The 21,429-nt window shown below is 44.0% G+C and overlaps 1 protein-coding gene across 4 annotated transcripts in view; it reads left to right on the top strand.

Annotated features, from left to right (window-relative positions):
- Positions 1-20,582, top strand: part of LOC308375651 (copine-8) — a 118,937-nt gene extending 98,355 nt beyond the window's left edge. For all 4 annotated transcript variants that reach the window (XM_080851821.1, XM_080851824.1, XM_080851820.1 and 1 more), the window contains 6 exons: positions 571-752; positions 5,978-6,105; positions 9,641-9,743; positions 10,536-10,593; positions 13,876-13,949; positions 17,065-20,582. In XM_080851821.1, the coding sequence (XP_080707947.1) occupies positions 571-752; positions 5,978-6,105; positions 9,641-9,743; positions 10,536-10,593; positions 13,876-13,949; positions 17,065-17,253 (734 nt within the window). In that variant the 3' untranslated portion in view covers positions 17,254-20,582. The remainder of the gene's footprint in view (positions 1-570; positions 753-5,977; positions 6,106-9,640; positions 9,744-10,535; positions 10,594-13,875; positions 13,950-17,064) is intronic.
- Positions 20,583-21,429: the final 847 nt, after the last annotated feature.

Genomic DNA, 21,429 nt, shown 5'->3' with positions numbered 1-21,429 from the left:
TTGGCGTTGTCTGGTCATAGCAAACAGCTTGTTAAGAGACTGTGAGTCATAGGAGGAGCTGCTGGTAGCACACATCACGCACCACTCGCACTCAACGCAGATGCAAAGGTGTTAATTACACATGGTGTTGAAAACAGCACTTTGATTAGATGTAGTTGCCGCATTTTAATGACATTTTGAATTTAAATATTTGTGCAGTATGTTGTTTGTACCATGTGTACAGTATATCTGAAAATAAATCCCACTTTGGTATTCTGTCCTGGGTCATCTGTGGTTGTTCAAACTCATCAGAACTTTTACTTTACTGCTTGTTTTCTTAGTTGGTTGTTGTAGACAAGTTTTGCATCCTTCTATTTTATCTGAACAGAGGAGAAAATGAATGGAAATGTGCTGTTTGCCTGTTAGTGAACAAAGTCCTTTCTGGACAATAAGTCCTCTTGTAGGTGTGTGTGATTATGTGTGTGATCAGGAGGGTACTGTTTGTACAAACACACTCACACACATCAGTGTTAACATTTTGTACTGACGATATTCTTTGCTTGTTTGTTTGTTTGTTTGTGTGGTTTCCAGGCAACCCGGCACAGCCCACCTCTCTCCACTACATGAACCCGTACCAGCTGAATGCCTACGCCATGGCTCTGAGGGCCGTGGGCGAGATCATCCAAGACTACGACAGCGATAAGATGTTCCCTGCGCTGGGCTTTGGAGCCAAGCTGCCCCCTGACGGGAGGGTGTCCCATGAGTTTGCACTGGTGAGGGTCACTCACATACAAACACACACACATACACACACACACACACACACACACACACACACAGACACACACACACACACACACACACTGGTGAGGGTTAGACTTCAGCCTTCTCTAAAACTACTCACTTCCTGTATAAGTCAGTCTGCGTCCAAATGCCCTGGTATGCCTGATTAGTTATGTCTTTGTTTCTCGCTCACACTTGTGTGCGTGTTGGTGTGGGTCCGGGCTGGGGATGGGGATGTTGTTATGATGACGAGTGTGTGCGTATGTTCAGGGTTTGTGCCAACTTGATGTCCTTAGGGTACTCAGATTCTTGGGTACAGATGTGTCCACTGGGGCATGACAGACCAAACCCACACACACTTTAGAGAACTCAACTGTCTCAATTTGACAGTTTGAGAAGACAATGGTGAAAGTTTACAGGCCAATCACCCCCCCCCCCTCCCCCTGCACACATACACACACACACACACACATGCGTACACACACACTTGAGAGAGCTCAGAGGTGATTTGTATGTTGGCAGGGGTGAATAAATACTGTGAAATCTGCTGCGCAGATCCTCAGGGCAGAGTGGATTGTCACAACTCCCAGGGTGTGGAAGTAATGAGCCAGCTCCAGATTCACTTTCTCATCACACTGATCACGCAATGTCTCACACACACGCACACGCACACGCACACACACACACACACACACACACACACACACACACACACACACACATACACACACACACACACACACAGATAATACTGCTCCTTCAGTGCTGTAAGAGCTGCTTTAGCTCGGGTGGTGCCAGATTAAAGAGGGAAGCAGATTCCTTCTCTCAGTATTTCGGCCCCTTCACTGTGCTCATTTTGCAAATTGTTCCAGTAAGTTCCATCCTTAAAAAAAAAAAGACCCCAATACCTCTAGGTGCTCCGGTCAAAAACTTTGCAGTGTGGTATCTAGTCTCACTTAGGGCCCTATCTTGCCGATCAGAAACGCAAGTAGGACGGCGCCAAGCGCAAGTAGCTGTGTGGGCGGCTCTATGGCGCAGTTGCTATTTTAACGGCGGAAAAAACACACTTGCGTCCAGCGCAAGTGTCAAAAGGGTTGGTCCAAAGGAGGTTACTCAGCCATAGGTGTGGTTTGGGCGTAATATGCAATAAACCAATCGGAGCGTCATTTCACATTCCCTTTAAGAGCGAGAAGCGCATAGTCCATAGCGGCTTGTTATTTTGATGGCGGGATTACCTGGTGGAAGACCGGAGAAGTTCACAGCCGAGGAGACCGACGTGAGATTTACACCAATTTTTTGGCAAGCCATATATAATTACAAGGAAAATAAAGTATTTACCACTTGAGGAAATCATTGTGAAATCCATATCCAAGATATTTAAAAAATAAGCATACATGTAGCCTACACATTGACCCAAATGATTCAGGTTAATTGAAGCTGCGTGACATTTGATTTATTGTATGGCTTTGTAAAAAGCCGGGAGATAGATATATATGGGGATGCGAGAAACCCTCCAAAAGTAAGCAAAGTCAAGCAAGCATGTCAAGATATTGCCGTGATTGTTTCTGCAACGGGGCACCCGAAAACGTTGCCGAAAACGCTATAATGACGTCCGGAGACGTGGGACATCCAAGCTGGAAGGTAACACACGTTCTCGTGCCTTCACGGGAGGTGGATCTGCCTCGACCCAGGATCTGACGGCAGCAGAGGACATCGCCACGTCTACCCTCACGCCTGAGAGCGTGCAGGGATTTGGGGGCATGGAAATCGGCACCCAAGCCAGTGCACCAGCTGACCAAACCCAAGATACATAAATAAAGTCCACATACACAGAGATGAGTTTACAAGATTTATAATAATACTGGCATTAAATAAATGCAACAAAGCCATACAATAAATCAAATGTCACGCAGCTTCAATTAACCTGAATCATTTGGGTCAATTGTGTAGCCTACGCTAGATGTATGCCTAGTTTTTAAATGTCTTGGATACGGATATCAAAATGATTTCCTCATGTGGTAAATACTTTATTTTCCTTGTATATATGGCTTGCCAAACAATTGGTGTAAATCTCTCGTGAAGACGACAGAAGTAAAGTGTAGCCTACAGGTCCTATACTGTGCGGGCAAGCACATGCGCCCTTAAAATAGCGTTCTGAATACGCGTTACAGACTTTAGACATTGCGCCTCACATTAGACCAGCTTTTTTTTGGTCAATGGCGCACGGCGCACGGCGTTGTTTTGAAACTGCAAAATACCACTTGCGCCAGAGAAACGCCTTCTCTGTTCCGCCCCCGCCCATGTCGACGCAAGTTCATTTCGAAGCGCGCCTCTGGAGGGAAAATCGCGCTGTGCGCCGGGTGCAAGATAGGAATGATACATGCGTCGGTGACAATGTCAATTGCGCTGGGTGCAAGATAGGGCCCTTAGTGTTTCCAGACGCCTCCATCCCCCATGACACTGGCGGTGATGGTGCCCTAGTTCACACAAATCAAAGGAGTCAACAGGCACTCCTCTCAGATGGCACTCGGCTGCAGTCATCAGCTCAGTGGCTGACAGGGAGGTATGACTGAAGGGCTTAAAATCACCATCTAACCGATATTAAAAACGCACAGACACTCCAGTCTGTAACAACCCAAAGGAGGTTGGTTCATGCTCATTTATTATTAATAATACTAATAATAATACAACAGACTCCTTGGGTGTGTGATTTAAACATCTTCACTCCTCCCTGCTCCCGCAAGAATATGTAATATTTTATCCTGCAAAATCGAATAGGTGGAAGATTACGCAGGTTGGGTTTTCCAGTCCCAATCCTGCCAGCTTGCGTGAAAATGTATCATGTGTAAGGACCACCAACCCTGCACCTGTTTATGGAAAACATGGATTGTTTCTTACTGCTCTAGTGCAAACACAAATAATATTCTGGCACTCTGAGATTCATAAAGAGTGCGCTACAAATTAAATGCATTATTATTATTACTAGTGCAGTGCCCGTAGGAATTATGCATTCTGTAGTGTTAGCAGACGTAGGTGTAGCTGTTGGGCAGTGTAATAGCAAGACATGTTTGCACTCCACATAGGTACAGGTTACACTGAAGTATTATTGTGATGCATGTTTCCTTTTCATTAAGAAATGTTTTAATGTTGTATAGCCTTTTTGGATATATACCAACAAATAAAGTTTGAGATTATGTAGTGGATGAAGTTGTTGTCTAAACTATAAACTAAATGTCATAAAGAAAGAAATTATTTAAAATGAAGTTATGGTTGAAATAGGATCACTTCTTTATTGTAAGAATAAGTGTAGGGTAAGAATGGTCATGCAGTTGGACTCAAATGTAGGTTCATTTTATTGAATGTATGTAGCCTACTGTACTGTACTGTATGAATTCGATGATGCTAGCTTTGACAGCCCACTCTCAGACAGATCGTAATCTAATTATGTCCTTACAATGGGAACACAGTTTAAATACTCTGACTGGAGATGGCGTTACTATCCCCCACCCGAATTTAGTGTAGGACTGGGAGGATAACATGACGACGTGGGCCCAACATAAATTACAGCGAGATTTGCACATATTTCGTGGACTCCATAGCAACAGATGGGAAAGCAATGGACAATCTGAAAGCCTCCGAGGCTTATCAATATAAGCTACCATTTGTAGCGGTGTAGTACTCCACTCTTGCGTTGTGATTAATGAACACAGAGCAAAGGCGATCACACACAGTACCTTCGGAATGACAGCCTCTCCCAGCCAGGGTAAATGCAGACTGAGGTTTATAATATTGCAATAATGAGAAAACAAAGTACACACGAATTACAACATATACATCGGGAAAACCTCTCTCATTGCGTCAGTAGATGCATGAACGCATGGTCAGTGGGCTAACCACACGACTGTTCTATGACTATGACATCATTCACGTCGCGCGGGTCCGCCCCTCTTTCTCTGAATTACTACAGTACCCATAGTGCCTCTCTACCCATAGTGCCTATGGTAAACGATAACCGTAGTGCCTACGGCAAACGGTAAAATACAAATATCTCGTGAACTATGAATTCAGAAATCTTCAAAATCAAGGATGCACAGGTTAATGACATGGGTAAGCTACATTTCAGTTGGCTAGAGTGGGGGACGTCACAATGGCTCAACATTCCACCATGTTAGTCTATGAGAGAAAAAGGTGATGAACTATAGTGTCTACGGGAAACGATAAAATACAAATATCTCGCAAACTATGAATTCAAAAATCTTCAAAATCAAGGATGCACAGGTTCATGACATGCGTAAGCTACATGCTAAATCTCATAACTAACGTAACTACCGTCAGGGAGATACGCCTGTCACAGACAGACAGACACACAGAGATTTCTGGATTTATAGATAGATTATTCTGCACTTCAAACATACTTTTTTTCCTTTTATACATACAGTATATTTATAATTTCCTTTTATACAAATATTTATATAATCACATATTTATAATTTGCCCGAGTGATTTCTTTTTCCTGCTCCTGCACATGCATCAGTTTCTTCCTGCCCGCACCCATGCTGCCCAAATGAGTCCCATGGTGCTTTTGCGCTGGGTCCTGTGTACACGCACACACACACACACACACACACACACACACACACACACACACACACACACACACACACACACACACACACACACACACACACACACACACACACACACACATACACACGGACACACACGGCAACACACACACACACATACACAAACACACATTCACACATCTGTGGACATCTATCTGTGCCTATATCTACGTCGTCTATACCTCCAGAGCGTCAAAGTGTTGTCACACATGGTTTACCTGAAGTAGTTACAATGTTGTAAAGGCTTAATAACACATCATGTAAGAAAACATACTAGTACATTGATCATTACATAATCATTCATCATTCAACTTCAAAAAAAGTTAAATCTGAAGTACTTGAGTTTAAATGCTGTATTAGCGTGTGTTTAACCCTTCATACGTTTTAACCCTTCATTAATGCTGTATAAGCGTGTGTTTAACCCTTCATATCATCTGTTTAAATGCTGTCTTCATATCTGTTTAAATGCTGTGTTCATAACTGTTTAAATGCTGTGTTCATATCTGTTTAAATGCTGTGTTAGTGTTTGATTGTGTGTTAGTGTTTAGTTGTGTGTGTTTAAATGCTGTGTTTGCTTTGTTCCCCTGCAGAATGGAAACCCTCAGAACCCCTACTGCCATGGCATAGATGGTGTGATGGAGGCATACTACCAAAGCCTGAAGTCTGTGCAGCTGTACGGACCAACAAACTTCTCACCTGTCATCAACCATGTGGCCAGGTACACACACACACACACACACACACACACACACACACACACACACACACACACACACACACACACACACAAAAAAACACATATACACACATACACACATACACACACACAAACACACAAACACACACACACACACACACAATTACAAACACACAAACACATACATACACAAAAACACACATGCACACACACAAACACACACACAATTATAAAAACACAAACACATACACGCATACACACAAACACACACACAAACACACACACACACATACAAACACATATACATTTACACACACATACACCAGCTTCTCACCTGTTTTAAAACATGTGGCCAGGTACAAACCCTCACACTCACACACACACTCTGGCACACACACACAAACACACACACACACACACACACACACACACACACACACACACACACACACACACACACACACACACACACACACACACACACACACACACACACACAGACACACAGACACACACACACACACACTCTTAATTCAGATGTACAGCAGTGCTATCACTCACAGCTCATAGCGCAAGACTAAAGCCTGTTTCCACCCTAAGCCACACTGATCTAATGCCAAACAGCATCTGGTTTGTTTTCGCACCAGTTTAACACAGACGTGACTCTGCGTTGCACTAATGCCGCACTCCGAGTGTGTTTATATGCCAGGTTCTGGCAGATACATCTGTTCGGGTTGCTCTGTGCTGCTGCTTTAGAACATCCCATGAGAGTATAGCATGCAGAGATGAAATGGATTTGGAGTCGCATCGGGTGTGAAATTAGGTTTACCTCTCCTGCAAAGTCCTCTCTAGCCTGTAGGTATCTGGCGTCTCATTGTTGGAGAGTAACTTGAGCTGAGACAATGCCAGATTCATATGGGAACTGTGAGTGAGTGTGGGAAACTGCATATGCAGGTCAGGGCAATATGGAAACTGCTAGTTTATGAACATATTTGGGCATTTGGCATAAATGTACCAGTTAAAAAGTCTAAAAATAATTCTCTGTCTGAATGCATTCCCTCAACACACCCCGACTCCTCCTCGTCTGTGTGTGTGTGTGTGTGTGTGTGTGTGTGTGTGTGTGTGTATGCATGTGTGTGTTGTTACTCAGTACTTGGTACAGCAGAGGTCTGTCTGTGTGTGTGTGTGTGTGTTTGTGTTGTAACTTAGTAGTTGGTAGGACAGAGTTGTGTGTGTGTGTGTGAATAAGGAAACTGTATCTAAAGGGGTGGACCAGGGAAAATGCCAAAAACAAGGTGGTGTCCAATCAAAGGACCAGTAATCAATGATAATGTAGATGTGTGTGTGTGTGTGTGTGTTTGTGTGTGTGAAGGCTGGCTGAATGAGTATGCCCTGAGCATTACTTGAACAGACTGCTGCTGGTAATGAAATTAGGGATGATGGATAGAGGTGCCTGCAGGGATTCACAGAGTGCAGGACTACCTCATAATACTGGACTACCTCATAATACAGCTCCCCTGCAAACACACGCCATTGTGTGTATTGTTTTGTACCTAGGCTAGGGTGACTCATCATCTTGTAAGTCAACACTTACCACTGTACCACTGATCACACTTTGTAATATTGCAACACAAAAGTGGTATTTACAGCATTCTGTTGGCAGACCAACAGAAAGGTTTGTTCTTGGTGTCATGACAACAGCATGCCTTGAAATATTTGTGGAATATGGGGGATTTTAGGGTTGGATTTTTTTCTAAATGTTCAAGGCAAGGGAGAATGTTACTGTAAATTCTAAGTTTATGAAAATGTCACCATGGATCAGCATTAGGGCTGCACAACAATTATAGTGGTAGTCTCATGTGTTGTTGTTTCACTTACTGTACTGGGAAGGTAAAATGTCTGCACAATTTTGTTGTGCTATAGTGTACTACAGAACATTTTGAATTGAGCTGTCTTGAGGCATATAGCTGAATTTTATATTTACTGTATTTCATTTTATATTACATATATAATGTGTATGAGGTGTCATACATGTTTCTTTTCTTTTGCAATACAACACTAAACTGTGCAAAAATAGAAAAAACAGCAACGCATAATTAATGCATTTTGCAATGCTTCAAGTTGTCTGGTTTTTTAGGTCATTGTACTTTGAGTGACAAAGTAGTCTTCCTGAGAGAGAACATTTGCTAAAAATCGTGGCATTAGTCATTTTAGGTGTAAGTATGAAGTGTTTTGGTGGTTTTAGTGCATTTTGCATCAAAGGTTAACTGATATTTTGAGGTGTGTGTCTGCAAAGCCCACTATGTGAAGAGTTTGGAAAAAGTGTAATGAGACAAGTGTGAAAATAATCGGAAAAAACTGTATTCCAACAACGGAGTTGGAGCAGTAGCAGCAGCAGTAGCAAATCACGGAAACATTAATTGGATTCCCCGGCAACAAAATGAACGATGAAACAGTCATACACATATACCATACATGAATATATAACAGGAAGGGGTGGTGTCACTTTCCCCATGTACAATTATAATGTATTTCTCCACTGTATAATAAGTGTGTTTCATTAATGTACAGTATAATTATGAGGTGTTTTTCTCTAATGTATAATAATGAAGTTCTGGTAACCCCCTTTGTGTGTATCAGGTTCCGATGACCTTTTGTCATTCTATTTGATCTGCGACTTCTTCTAACAGTGGATGTGCAAATGACGTTTCACTGAGCGTTAGACTAGGATACTCTTGCCTCCCTTGTTTAATAATAGCATTTAATCAGAGGGCTAGGTCTGGAACAAGCACATATTAAACATCAGGTGTTCAGGCAGGCTGCCCACTTCTCCAGGGAAAGTGTGTGTGTGTGTGTGTGTGTGTGTGTGTGTGTGTGTGTGTGTGTGTGTGTGTGTGTGTGTGTGTGTGTGTGTGTGTGTGTGTGTGTTTCTGTTTGTGTATGTTTGTGTGTGTGTGCTCATGTGAATGTGTGTGGGTATGTGCATGTGTGTGTGCATGTGTTTGAGAGAATGGTTTTCTTTACTCTCCAGAACTTGCTAATGGCATTTTCTTTGTAAATATCACTAAACAGTCACTGCACACATTCTCATTCTCATTCTCTGTGGCGATGGAAAGGTTACCTGTGCTATATTTAAAGCACATGTGAATGTCAGGCAGATACTGACTAGCTACAGGAGGGCTTTCACCTCAGAGTTAGTCAATGCAAACTGCGTCAGTCAGCTTTCACACACAATCAATCAATCTCACACACACACACACACACACACACACACACACACACACACACACACACACACACACACACACACACACATACATACACACACACACAAACACACATATATACTCACACACACAATATCTCATGTAGCATATGCATGTACACATATATACTCACAAACTAATAATCACTCACACACATGCTGCCAATTAAGATGTGAGTTTTTGCCAGCCCCCGCTGTCTCGAGTTGGGTTCTGTGAACAGCCTGAGGCAGTAAAACGATGTAAGGTTGAGCTGTACTGAATGGCATCCCCCTGTCTCACCTGTGCTGCAGGTACGCTGCGTCGGTAAAGGACGGCTCGCAGTACTTCGTCCTCCTCATCATCACGGATGGGGTGATCTCCGACATGGCTCAGACCAAGGAGTCCATCGTCAACGTAAGGACCTCTCTGTGCTTATACACACGCCACATCATCTCTGTGCTTACAGTGCCTTTCATAAGTATTCACCCCCTTAAAATTGGTAACATCCAAGGGGGTGAATGCTTATGCAAGGCACTGTAAACACACACCACAGCACATCATCTCTGTGCTTATACACATGCCACGGCACATCATATCTGAGCTCATACACACACCATGCCACGGCACATCAACTCTGCGCTGCTACACACACCACAGCACATCTCTGTGTGAAGTGCTGTATTTTGCGGATGCAAAACACCCTTAGACATACTCAGGGACATGAGGGTTCAGATTAGTTGCACTTTTTCTTGCTCATATAGACCAAACCATACTCTTTGGGTTACACTAGTTATTGATTTCATGTCTGAGGTTTATTTTCCCTCAAAGAGGTTTTTGTGTGTGGGGGGTAGAAACAGTTTGTCTCATTGACTCAGTACCTAACGCACACGCACACGCACACGCACACGCACACGCACACGCACGCGAACAAGCACACCACACCACACATGCATTCACTCCTACCATACCCTGTGGCTAGTTGTCCATCTCTTGGCATCTGACTAGTAGTTTCATAAATCATTTGTGCCTTTTGTCCCTAAAGGGAAAGTTGAGTGTCTGATTGATTTCACATCTCTCAGGCAGGCTCCCAATGTTTTGCCCCAACACAGACATGGCACTATAATCTCCAGTCGCTCAGTCAACATCAGCATTATGTTGAAGTAAGTCACTAATGATGTGTGTATGTGTGTGTGTTCTCTACCCAAGGCCTCTTGTCTCCCCATGTCCATCATCATAGTGGGAGTGGGACCAGCGGAGTTTGATGGTAAGATCTTCAGCCCCTTTGTCTACCTGTGTCTCTCATGTTATCCCTGCTTCTCTCTCTCTTTCCTCCCTCTATCTCTCTCTCATTCTTCCCTCCCTCTCTCTCTCTCTCATCGCTCTTTCCTTTTCTCCACCATTTCTCTCTCTCGATTCTTTGTTTCTATTAAACGTTTTTCCAAAATTCTAATTCTCTCTCTTTCTCTCTCTCTCTCTCTCTATCTTTCTCTCTCTCTCTATTTGTGACTCATCTTCTTTCTGTTCCCATCAATCTCTGCTTCTCATGCCCCTCTTTCTCTTCCTCTCTCTATCTCTCTCTCTCTCTCTCTCTCTCTCTCTCTCTCGCCTGTCCTGTTTATTGTCACACACTCTCTCATCAGACAGGGCCTCATCATGCATCCTGTCTCTTGTCATAAATTAGTCTGGTAGATCACCAGCAGCTTCAAACATACACACACACACATATACTCACACACACACACACACACATATACTCACACACACACACACGCTCACGCTCACACACACACACTCACACACGCTCACACACGCTCACACACACACACACACACACACACACACACACACACACACACACACATACACAAACACACATACATACATACACATACACACACACACACACACACACACACACACACACACATACTCACGCACACACACACACACAAACATGCACTCTCTCTCTTTCTCAATTTTCAATTCAAATGAAGCTTTATTGGTATGTAAAAAAAATATAACTTTTCTAATTATCCACGTAGTTGGTATAGCAAAAACATGTGTAGTGTTGCTACAGTATTGTGTGTTTGTGTGTGTGTGTCTGTGTGTTTGAGTGCATGCGTGTGTGTGTTTTTTCTTTCTCTTTCTCTCTTTCTCTCTCTCTCTCTCTCGCTCTCTCTCTCTCTCACACACACACACACACACATTGTTCCTTCTGAGATCTCCGCCTGAAAGAGCAGAGTGCACAGAGGCATAAGGGGTGTGATGTGACCATTGCATCACTGAAGCACATCTAGACACACACACACACACACACACACACACACACACACACACACACACAAACACACAACACACACACACACACACACACACACACACACACACACACACGCATAATTGGTGAAAGTCAGTGACACAAGGGTGAATATCCACATAAACCCTCACGTGCACGTGCACATGCCCACCCACGCTCTCTGTCTGTCTTTCCTTATCTGCTTCTCTCTGCTCTTTCTCCCTCCCTCTGTCTCTCTCTGTGCACACGGACTGAGCGAGTGGACAGAGCTGAGCGTTGTGAGTTTGTGTAAAGCAGCGACCGCCATGCCAGGAACGACTTTTCTATCTTTTTATTAAAATTTCAATTAGTGCTTTAACATCCTTTTTGCTTGCTTTAGTGAAATTAGCAGTTTACCAGGACGTCTGCTTCCAGCGTTGTGCTTGGAGTATGACTGCCAACGTCGAAGATTGTAGTCTGATTGTAGAAGAAATTGTAGGGCATGATAATATTGTAATGGTCTGTCATCTTTTGGCAGCCACTGCAAGGTTTTGGTCACTGAGCCTGAACTTGGTCAGGATTTACCTCTGCTTCGTATAATTTACATAGCGAGGAAATACTCTGCCAATTTATAGTCTCCTTTTAGGGTCAGATAGAAGTTCATTCTACTTTGACTGGTAGTTTGGTTTCTCCAGTATTACAAATAGTCTTCATTTTGCGTGATTTGTATTGACACAAATTGGTGGTTTTGGAGCAGTACTGGTCTAGGTGTGTTGTGTATTAGTTTTAGGGCCTATTCACACCTACCCCGTTTGGTCCGGACCAAACGACCAAATGGACCAGATTTTCGTTGGTTCGGACCTTTTGGGATGGTCTGAATACAAACCACCGAACTCTGGTCCGGACCAAACAAGCGGACCGAGACCGAGCTGAAAGGTCGGACTCAGTCCGGATCAAACAACCCTGGTGCGGACCTTTTGGAGGTGTGAAAGCAGACTGGACCTAATCCCAGACTTTTTGCTATTTTGTACCTCGGGGGCTTCCGTCGTTGGTCTGGTGTTGCTGGGTAACAGAGTGTAAAGTGCTACTGTTACCGGTATTAATTTGTCAAACTTTTGGGAAAAACGAAAAATCTTAATACAATGAGTAGGGGACAAACCTGGGCCGAGGAGGAGACCCGTGCGCTTGTGGACATTTTGACAGATGCCCACATTTCATATATGTTGGAGCGTACACATAAAAACGCGACGTATTTGGCATATTTTCTGAGAAAATGAAAGAGTCCGGTTTCAATCGTTCGCCTGATCAGTGCAGGCTCAAACTGAAAAAACTACGCCAGACGTAGGCCTATATAAAAATTCGGGACACCCTGTCAAAAAGTGGTTCATCCAGTGATGCCAAGCTGAAGTTCAAATACTGGCGGCGGCCGTCTTTATTTAAAATTCGCCGTGCATATGTAAACTATAGCGTTTTGGCCGGTTTCCAGGGTAAAATTCAAAACTGACACCTAGCTGGCTCCATGCACCATCGAATTACCTTTAAAAAGAGCCCAGATTTAAGAAATTTGAACTTACTTGAGAGAAACAAGAGCATTAAATGTATATCGCGGGTGCATATATATGAGAGGGAGAGAGAGAGAGAGAGAGATGATGGAGTGATTAAGAGAGGGTATATGGGTTCAGCTCTGCTCAGCTCTCTACAGCAGCAGTAACATTGTTACACAGTTGTGAAAATAGCAAAACATTGAAAATGCATATAGATTTGATAATATTAGCATACGGCACGGAAAGCGTCCATGAACTGTCTTAGCACATTGTGTTGCGTGTGTCGGTTCTGACCAATAGCTGAACGACCTCGGGGAGCGTGGCTTTGTTGTCAGAATTTGGTCAGTTTACTGAAACGTACACAGTCTGAAAGCGAACCGCACCAAAAAAAAAAAAAAAGGTTCGGACCAAAGCAAGTGAACTATCGGACTTTCCTGGTCTGAATACGCCCTTAGTAACTGAGTTAATGAGCTTCAGTACCAGCTGGACTCTTCTGGGTTCAGTCTCTTGGTTTTGAGTGCCTTAAACTGGAGAGTATTTTTGGGACAAGAATCCAGAATTTTAGGGTTCTTTTTTCAATAGATAATGGTGTCTCTCCCTCCATCTACCTCTTTCTTCCTATCTCTCCATATCTTCCTCTTTCACTATCTTTCCCTCTATATCTCACTCTCTCTCACACACACACACACGTTATTTTTTCTGACTTCTGTCGTGTGTTTTTCCTCAGCCATGGTTGAGCTGGATGGAGACGAGGTGCGGATCTCATCACGAGGTCGCTTCGCTGAGAGAGACATCGTACAGGTATACACACACACACACACACACAAACACTTTACCACAGTCAGTGAACACGCCATACTCACTGCAGATCTGGGCACGTCCAGGCCAGATCGGCTGAATCCATTCCTCCGTTCCTAAGGTCTCCCCTGTTTGCAAGAAGTGCTGCAGTGAACGTGTATCACACACACACACACACACACACACACACACACACACACACACACACACACACACACACACTAACACACGCTGGGCTCAAATTGTCTTCCCTGCTTTTGTTAAACACACCTGATTTCCTTTCATCAGTGGCATAAGATAGGTTGGTGACACACAAGGTAAAAATCAATTTGCTAGAGGTGGGTGGATTAACTCCCAATTCTAATAGGGTATAATCCGACTGAGGTTAATGGAAAAGGGTTTATTCGCATCAACTTGCATTTGCTGAAATTTGATTACGTGATAACCTCACGTATTGAACCCACAGCTGTTCACAACTCCTCCCATGATTAAGAGAGTGTCCATTATTAACCCACACAACACAGCAGACTGAAATGCGCACAGACTCACATTACTTTTAGCCCAAATTTTCACAAATGTGCTTAGAATATGCGAATGAGTTGGACGGAGCCCCAGCTCCAGGCTCTTAGTGGAGTAGAGAGGCCCCCTGGAGCTGGAGGTGGAGACCCCGCATTAGAATGGTCTAAGGGTTGGAGCAGAGCAGTGGCTGCCCCTTGCCCCCCGCTCATGATAGTCCTCATGATTTCACCCTCTCCCTCCTGTGCTCCTGCTCTGCATACCTGACTGAGACACCTGATACAAGAACGAGTTGAGACACCTGATACGAGCACGAGCTGAGACACCTGATACGAGTATGAGTTCAGACACCTGATAGGAGTATGAGCTGAGACACCTGATACGAGCACGAGCTGAGACACCTGATACGAGTACGAGCTGAGACACCTGATACGAGTACGAGTTGAGACACCTGATAGGAGCACGAGGTGAGACACCTGATACGAGTACGAGTTGAGACACCTGATAGGAGTACGAGTTCAGACACCTGATAGGAGTACGAGTTCAGACACCTGATACGAGTACGAGTTGATACACCTGATACAAGCACGAGCTGAGACACCTGATACGAGCAAGAGCTGAGACACCTGATAGGAGTAGAGTTCAGACACCTGATACGAGCACGAACACGAGCACGAGCATGAGCTGAAACACCTGATCGGAGTACGAGTTCAGACACTTGATACGAGCACGAGTTCAGACACCTGATAGGAGCACGAGCTGAGACACCTGATAGGAGTACGAGCTGAGACACCTGATACGAGCACGAGCTGAGACACCTGATAGGAGTACGAGCTGAGACACCTGATACGAGCACGAGCTGAGACACCTGATAGGAGTACGAGCTGAGACACCTGATCTAAGTAATAAAGTACTGCACTCCTGACTAGCTCAACACACCTGATTTAACCTCTTTAGAGCATTGTAATGGCACTGACTATAATCAAGAGTGTGCGCTATGGGCAGAAACCTGGAGGGCAGGTATGACCATGGAATGGATTGACAACCTCTGGATTGGAACAAATGTTATACATCTTTGTCCTTGCATGCAGACAGCAGAACTCAATCGCACGACTCAGAGACAATCAATAACTTCTCCTGGCAGAGTTCGGTAGACAGTCCATAGGCAGGCAAACAAATCCAACAAGGAAAGGACTGCGACAGGGTTCGGTGTAGGTCAGGTTGGGGTTCAGTACACAGGCAGGCAATTTGAAGATCATGCTGATAAATCCAATGGGGAGAAGGCAAAAGCAGGGTTCGTTAAACGACAAGGGTCGGCAAAACTAGACAATCAATACACAAGGAGAATCGCTTGGATGCTGGAAACACGGAGCAAACTAAGACGAACTGGCAACGAGACACAGGAACACAAAGACTAAATACACTAGGTGATGAGGGACAGGTGCAAACAATCAAAGTGGGGCAGACATAAGTTCACTTTCGCTTAACAGCTGAGTGGAAAAATAAAAAAAGTAAAAACTGACAGAGCTTACAGACAGATAGTTTGGGGGGAGAGATGGACATGTTATGAGACAGAGACAGACAGTTTGGGGGAAGAGATGGACATGTTATGAGACAGAGACAGACAGTTTGGGGGGAGAGATGGGCATGTTATGAGACAGACAGACAGACAGATAGTTGGGTGGGGGGATGTTATGAGACAGTTTGGAGGGTAGTGTTGTGAGACAGGAGGTCCAGTAAGCAGATGGTCAGCTTTGCCAGAAAGGCTGTGAGTCAACACACCACAACACTGTCTGCTCTGCTCTGGTGTCCAGGTCTCCAGACACCAGCACTCCAGCACCCCTACCTCTTCCACCTCCTCCTCCATCTCCTCCTTCACCCCCTCCTCCTCCCCTAACCCCTCCTCACCCCGCTCCTACTCCCCCACCTCCACCATCTCTCTTTCTTCTCTGCCTGCTTCTCCCTGCCTCTCTCTCCCCCTCTCTGCTCACCTGTTCTACTATTATCTCCCTCTCCCTGCCTCTCTCCATCCTGTTCCTCTCTCTTCCTCTTTCCCTCTCTTTCCACCTCTCTCTCCCCCTCTATTATCCCCTTGCTCACTCCTCTCTTTCTCTCTCTTCTCCTCACTCTCTCTCTCAGAGAGCTCATTATCCCTCCCTTTTCTCTTTCCTACTCAGCATAGTGAGAGGCCATGTTAACAGAAGCAGAGCATCATCATCTTCCCTCTGGGAATACAGTCTGACCATCAAACAAGCACACACTCACACACACACACACACACACAGAGAGAGAGAGAGTCCAGATATCTAGTTAGATTATCGCAACAGTGTAACGTTAGTGATAGTCTAACATGTAGCTAACACATAGCATTAGTGTCTCCTGAGGGTGTTTTCTGAGGGTCTTTGGAAAGTTATTGCATTCAGACAGCTCTTAACAATAATCAGACATCAAAGCTCACACACATTTACACATCTATCATCTATTTCTTGTCTTTAAATAGTGTTCAATGCTATCCTGGTAACAGTTGCCTGCTAACGTGTTGATTTTCTGTGCGTCCTTGAAAGTAGTTATATTGTCCCTGGTTCTCTCCTCTGTTTTGCAGTTTGTGCCGTTCCGTGACTACATTGACAGAACGGGGAACCACATCCTGAGCATGGCCCGGCTGGCCAAGGACGTTCTGGCAGAGATCCCGGACCAGTTCCTGTCCTACATGAGAACCCGCGGGATCAAGCCCTCGCCCGCCCCTCCTCCCTACACGCCCCCGGGCCACGCCCTTCAGACGCAGATCTGACAGGGAGGTCCCCCCCCCAACCCACCCACTCTCTCCCCCTCTCTCTCTCTATCTCTCTTCAATCTTCTCTGCGTCACTCAGTGATAGTGGGAGGGTAAGAGTGGGGGTGCACAACCCCCCTCGTCCATCTCTCCCTCTTTCTGTCGTTGCACTATGGAGATGGGACAGACTGAACTGGGCTGAACTGGGCTGCGGTTCTGGAGTGGAATGGTTCAGGTGGAACCGGGGAGTTTACTTCCACACGTACAGAGCTCTCATCTCAGTGGAGCGCTGACCAATCACCAGGCGTTACCCTCTTCAACGACATTCTGGGGAGAAAGACAAACAACTGCAACTTCTCTTCCCAGCAGTCTAGAGAGTGAAGAATGGACAGTTGTTGACTGTTGAATGATTGAATGGATGTAAGGATGGGTGTGTTGGTGGATAGATGGATGGACAGATGGATTGATGGGTAGATGGATGGTGGATGAAAGGATATATTTATGAGTGCATTGATGCATTATGTATGTTATTGATTGATTGTGGATAAGTTGAGAAACGCATGCCCTGATTGGCAAGCTTTTAAAGATAAGACTGATGGATTTTTAACACAGAAACAAACAAAAACAAACAAAAACAAGCAAAGAAAAACAAACAAATAGCAAACTGGCCTTTCTGTGAGATCAGTCTCTGAGGAGAGGGGACTATACATCCGCAGACACAAACTCATTTGACTGTTGTACAGAACTGGAAAAAGACTTGTTCAAACTCACTAACTAACTACCCTCTTTTTACTCTTTCTCTCTCTTTCTCTCTCTCTTTCTCTCTCTCTCCTCTCACTCAATGTTTACATGTGACTGATTTTTACCGTTGTATACTTTTATAAGCATTCTTTAACTAACTCCTCGTTAGCTATTATCTTTGGAATTATTGGAATCCTCCTGGCACAGTGTTTTTGTTCATTGTGTTTTTGTTTATGTTTATTTTTGCCACAGGTGTTTTGTGGTGGCTAGTAGCATCCCCTCCGTTGCATGCAGAGGGAACATTTAAAGGTTGAAGGTCAACCAGGGGGACTCAGCATTGTGTAACAATTGTTGGCAGTTCTCGTTTAAGTTTGTTCTCTCTTTACCCCACACAGCGATCTTCTTCTTCCTTTTCCAGTCTACATCCCATTTTTTCCTCCATTAGTGTTTGTTAAAAGATGATTTTCAAAAATTACAACAAAAAAAAAGTTTAAAAAGCAGCTGCTCTCAAACTAGTTTTGAGACATGGAGCCCAGTGGTCAAAAACACAAAAACGTGTTCACTTTGTCTTAACTGCAGCCGGTGGCAACGCTGTTCTGTGTGTGTGTGTGTGTGTGTGTGTGTGTGTGTGTGTGTGTGTGTGTGTGTGTGTGTGTGTGTGTGTGTGTGTGTGTGTGTGTCTGTGTGTCTGTGTGTCTGTCTGTGGGTGTGACTAAGTGAGGTAGTGAGGGCAGGGTCTCCTTCACTTGTTCTTTATCTCTTCACCTCTTGGTGCCCTTTTTCTCTAAATCTACTTGTTCTGAAGCCGTGAAAGTTCTGTTTGACATATTTACATGACAGTCATCCACACAGCTCCACGTTTAGTTCTGCGAAACTCTTCGAAACTTTAGAACTCACTGGTCAGGTGAGACCAATCTTCCATTTGCCCGAAAGTTATACACACCTGCTGCAACACACACACAGAAACACACACACACACACACACACCTCATCAGGTAATCCATACCTTCTCCTGTGCCATGATATTAGATGTGTGTGTTGACTAAAGAAATACACACTGCAGGAGTTAACACACCCACACAGGGACGTGATGTCACATTGTACATAGTAGATATCACAGTAATATCAAATCATCATCATATCAAACATTAGCCTGCATCCCAAAGCCAGTCTCATTCCGTATATTAGCTGCTTGTAGTCATACTCACTTTAGACGTAGACAGTAGTGCTGTCAGGTACTCCTTTATCACCTCTTATCTATAGGGGTCTGACATATCATATTTAACACGTTTTGTTATTAACCATAATATCTAACAGATTTTTTTTTTAAAAACATGTATTTTTACGTATTTCATACCATAATCAGACTCTGTTTTATATCACATTTGCCATAACTGGAAACTTGTATAAGAAGATAGGATAAGGAAGCTTTAGATGTGTCAGGAAGGACACACTCTTCATGCCTTCATTTCAGGTTAGAACACAGAGGTTAGCTTTAGAGTTAGAGCAAAACTAAGGACACCAAACACACCCGATAAAGCAGCCACCACAGCGCTCTCGGGGCCATTCGCCGTGATGCTGTGTGATACCATGTCATCTCCATCTTTTTCAGCATTCGTGTTGTTTCTCGCACCATCAACACCTGACTTATATGTAGCAATCTCCAATGACTAACAGATTCCAAAGCCAGGGACAAGACAAGAACAGAACTGGACTCCTCTGCTGCCATGGAGTTGCGTGTTTGGGTTGTTGTGTTTTTGCATGCGGGCTTGAGTTTCTGCCGTAGGTAGTGTTCTTTCGCCAAAGCTTGTAGACGCCGCCATCACCGCCGTCGCAGAGTGCGCTGCATGTTCACATAAGTGGTTTGTGAGGTCAGTGCCATTTCCATAGGCGAGGACCGGAAAATAAACACGAACGGACTTGTAAAGAATCCTAATAGAGAAGGAACAAGGTTAAGGGTATTTTTCCCCCTGACTGCCATCTTTAAAATGCCAGTGCCACGACTTTTCTGTAGCCAGGCCGCAACAGTATGCTGGCATGCGCACGGCATATGTATATGTGTGTGTGTGTGTGTGTGTGTGTGAGAAAGCACGTGTGTGTGAGAGAGAGACTAACAGTGTGCGGTTGCGTGCGTGCTTGTGTGTGAGTGTGTGCGATTTTAAAGACCGGGTTAGTTACTTGCGGTCATTGTTTACTGATGGTATCCAAATAATATATTGTATGCTTGTCATATATAAATATAACGTGCACAATGTTTGCATGTGCAGTTTTTCCATGAGACGCACCCGTTCTTTGTTAAGAGTGTTTTGAAGATTATAGAAGTTAATGATGAACGTTATTGTACAAAATGGCCTTAAAATTCTCACTGAACTCTTGGAAATGTGCGATGCCTTCAGATATTCTTGAATTGTTCTCTATTTTGTGTTGGTGGTCTACTCAAGCTTTTAAGTGTATTTGGTCTTTGCACAGGTTCACTTATTGAAGAAAAACAAGTTCTGTTGTACTTTTTGAAATTGGTTTTCAGTCTGAGAATGCATGACTGATGTATGGCTATCCATATGATGAAAATAACTATTTCTGTATTAAACTTGGTTTTTGAATAAACATTCTTAACTAACACCAGAAGGCCTCCTCCTCTCTACTAATCTACTCCCAACGGAATCAAATCTGGTTCCAGTTATTGTGGTTATCTTTAGGGTCAATGTCTAGCATGGGAAAAGAAGCAGACTTAAGATGCCCATACGACACTACAACAGAGCTAGTTAATCTGCCAAATGACCAAATGTAAATGTAAAATATTTGGACCTAACACAGACCTGGTCCCATAGGGTCTTGGGTTACTGTGCCTTAACTGGTTAGGTGCTAATGATACCAGGGCTACGGGTTTGACACTCACATAGCAGATGCGTATGTGTACTGTGTACTGTAAGACATCCCGTTAAACAGGTATCACCTGTAGGTAGCTCACCTGGTTCTCAGGAGGGTATAACCTGTAGATAACTCACTCACTTGTGTCCAGAACCACTTGACTTGTTGCTTCTGTGGTTCATTTATCTCCATCCCACTAGAAGTAATAACTGTTTTCCATGTTCCTCTGACGCTAATTGCAGCTTTTTCTTTGGCAAGCTCCAATTATAGCCAGTGGAGAGTCCAGGGAGGCCTCCAATAGAAACACACAGAGGGCCGCGCTCAGGGAAAGAACTGCGCACAGTACTATGCATCGTGCTGGAAATAAAGAGTGTTTTGCCACCAACATACAAGTTGGAGTTACAGTATGTGCGACATATGTTATGCTATAACTAGGAAACCTCATTATCTTATACATTGTCTCTGTGGACATTTTCTTTCTTTAAAGCCAACTGACATACTGTTTGGTAGGCGATATGTGAGTTAAACGTTTCTCCTCTTCTACAGACAAGAAGATAACTTCTTTCCAAAGCCACCATGCTCACGA

The sequence above is a fragment of the Sprattus sprattus genome (assembly GCF_963457725.1).
Source record: "Sprattus sprattus genome assembly, chromosome: 14".
In the NCBI taxonomy this organism is placed as follows: Eukaryota; Metazoa; Chordata; class Actinopteri; order Clupeiformes; family Clupeidae; genus Sprattus; species Sprattus sprattus.
This window is presented reverse-complemented; position numbering and strand designations above follow the sequence as displayed.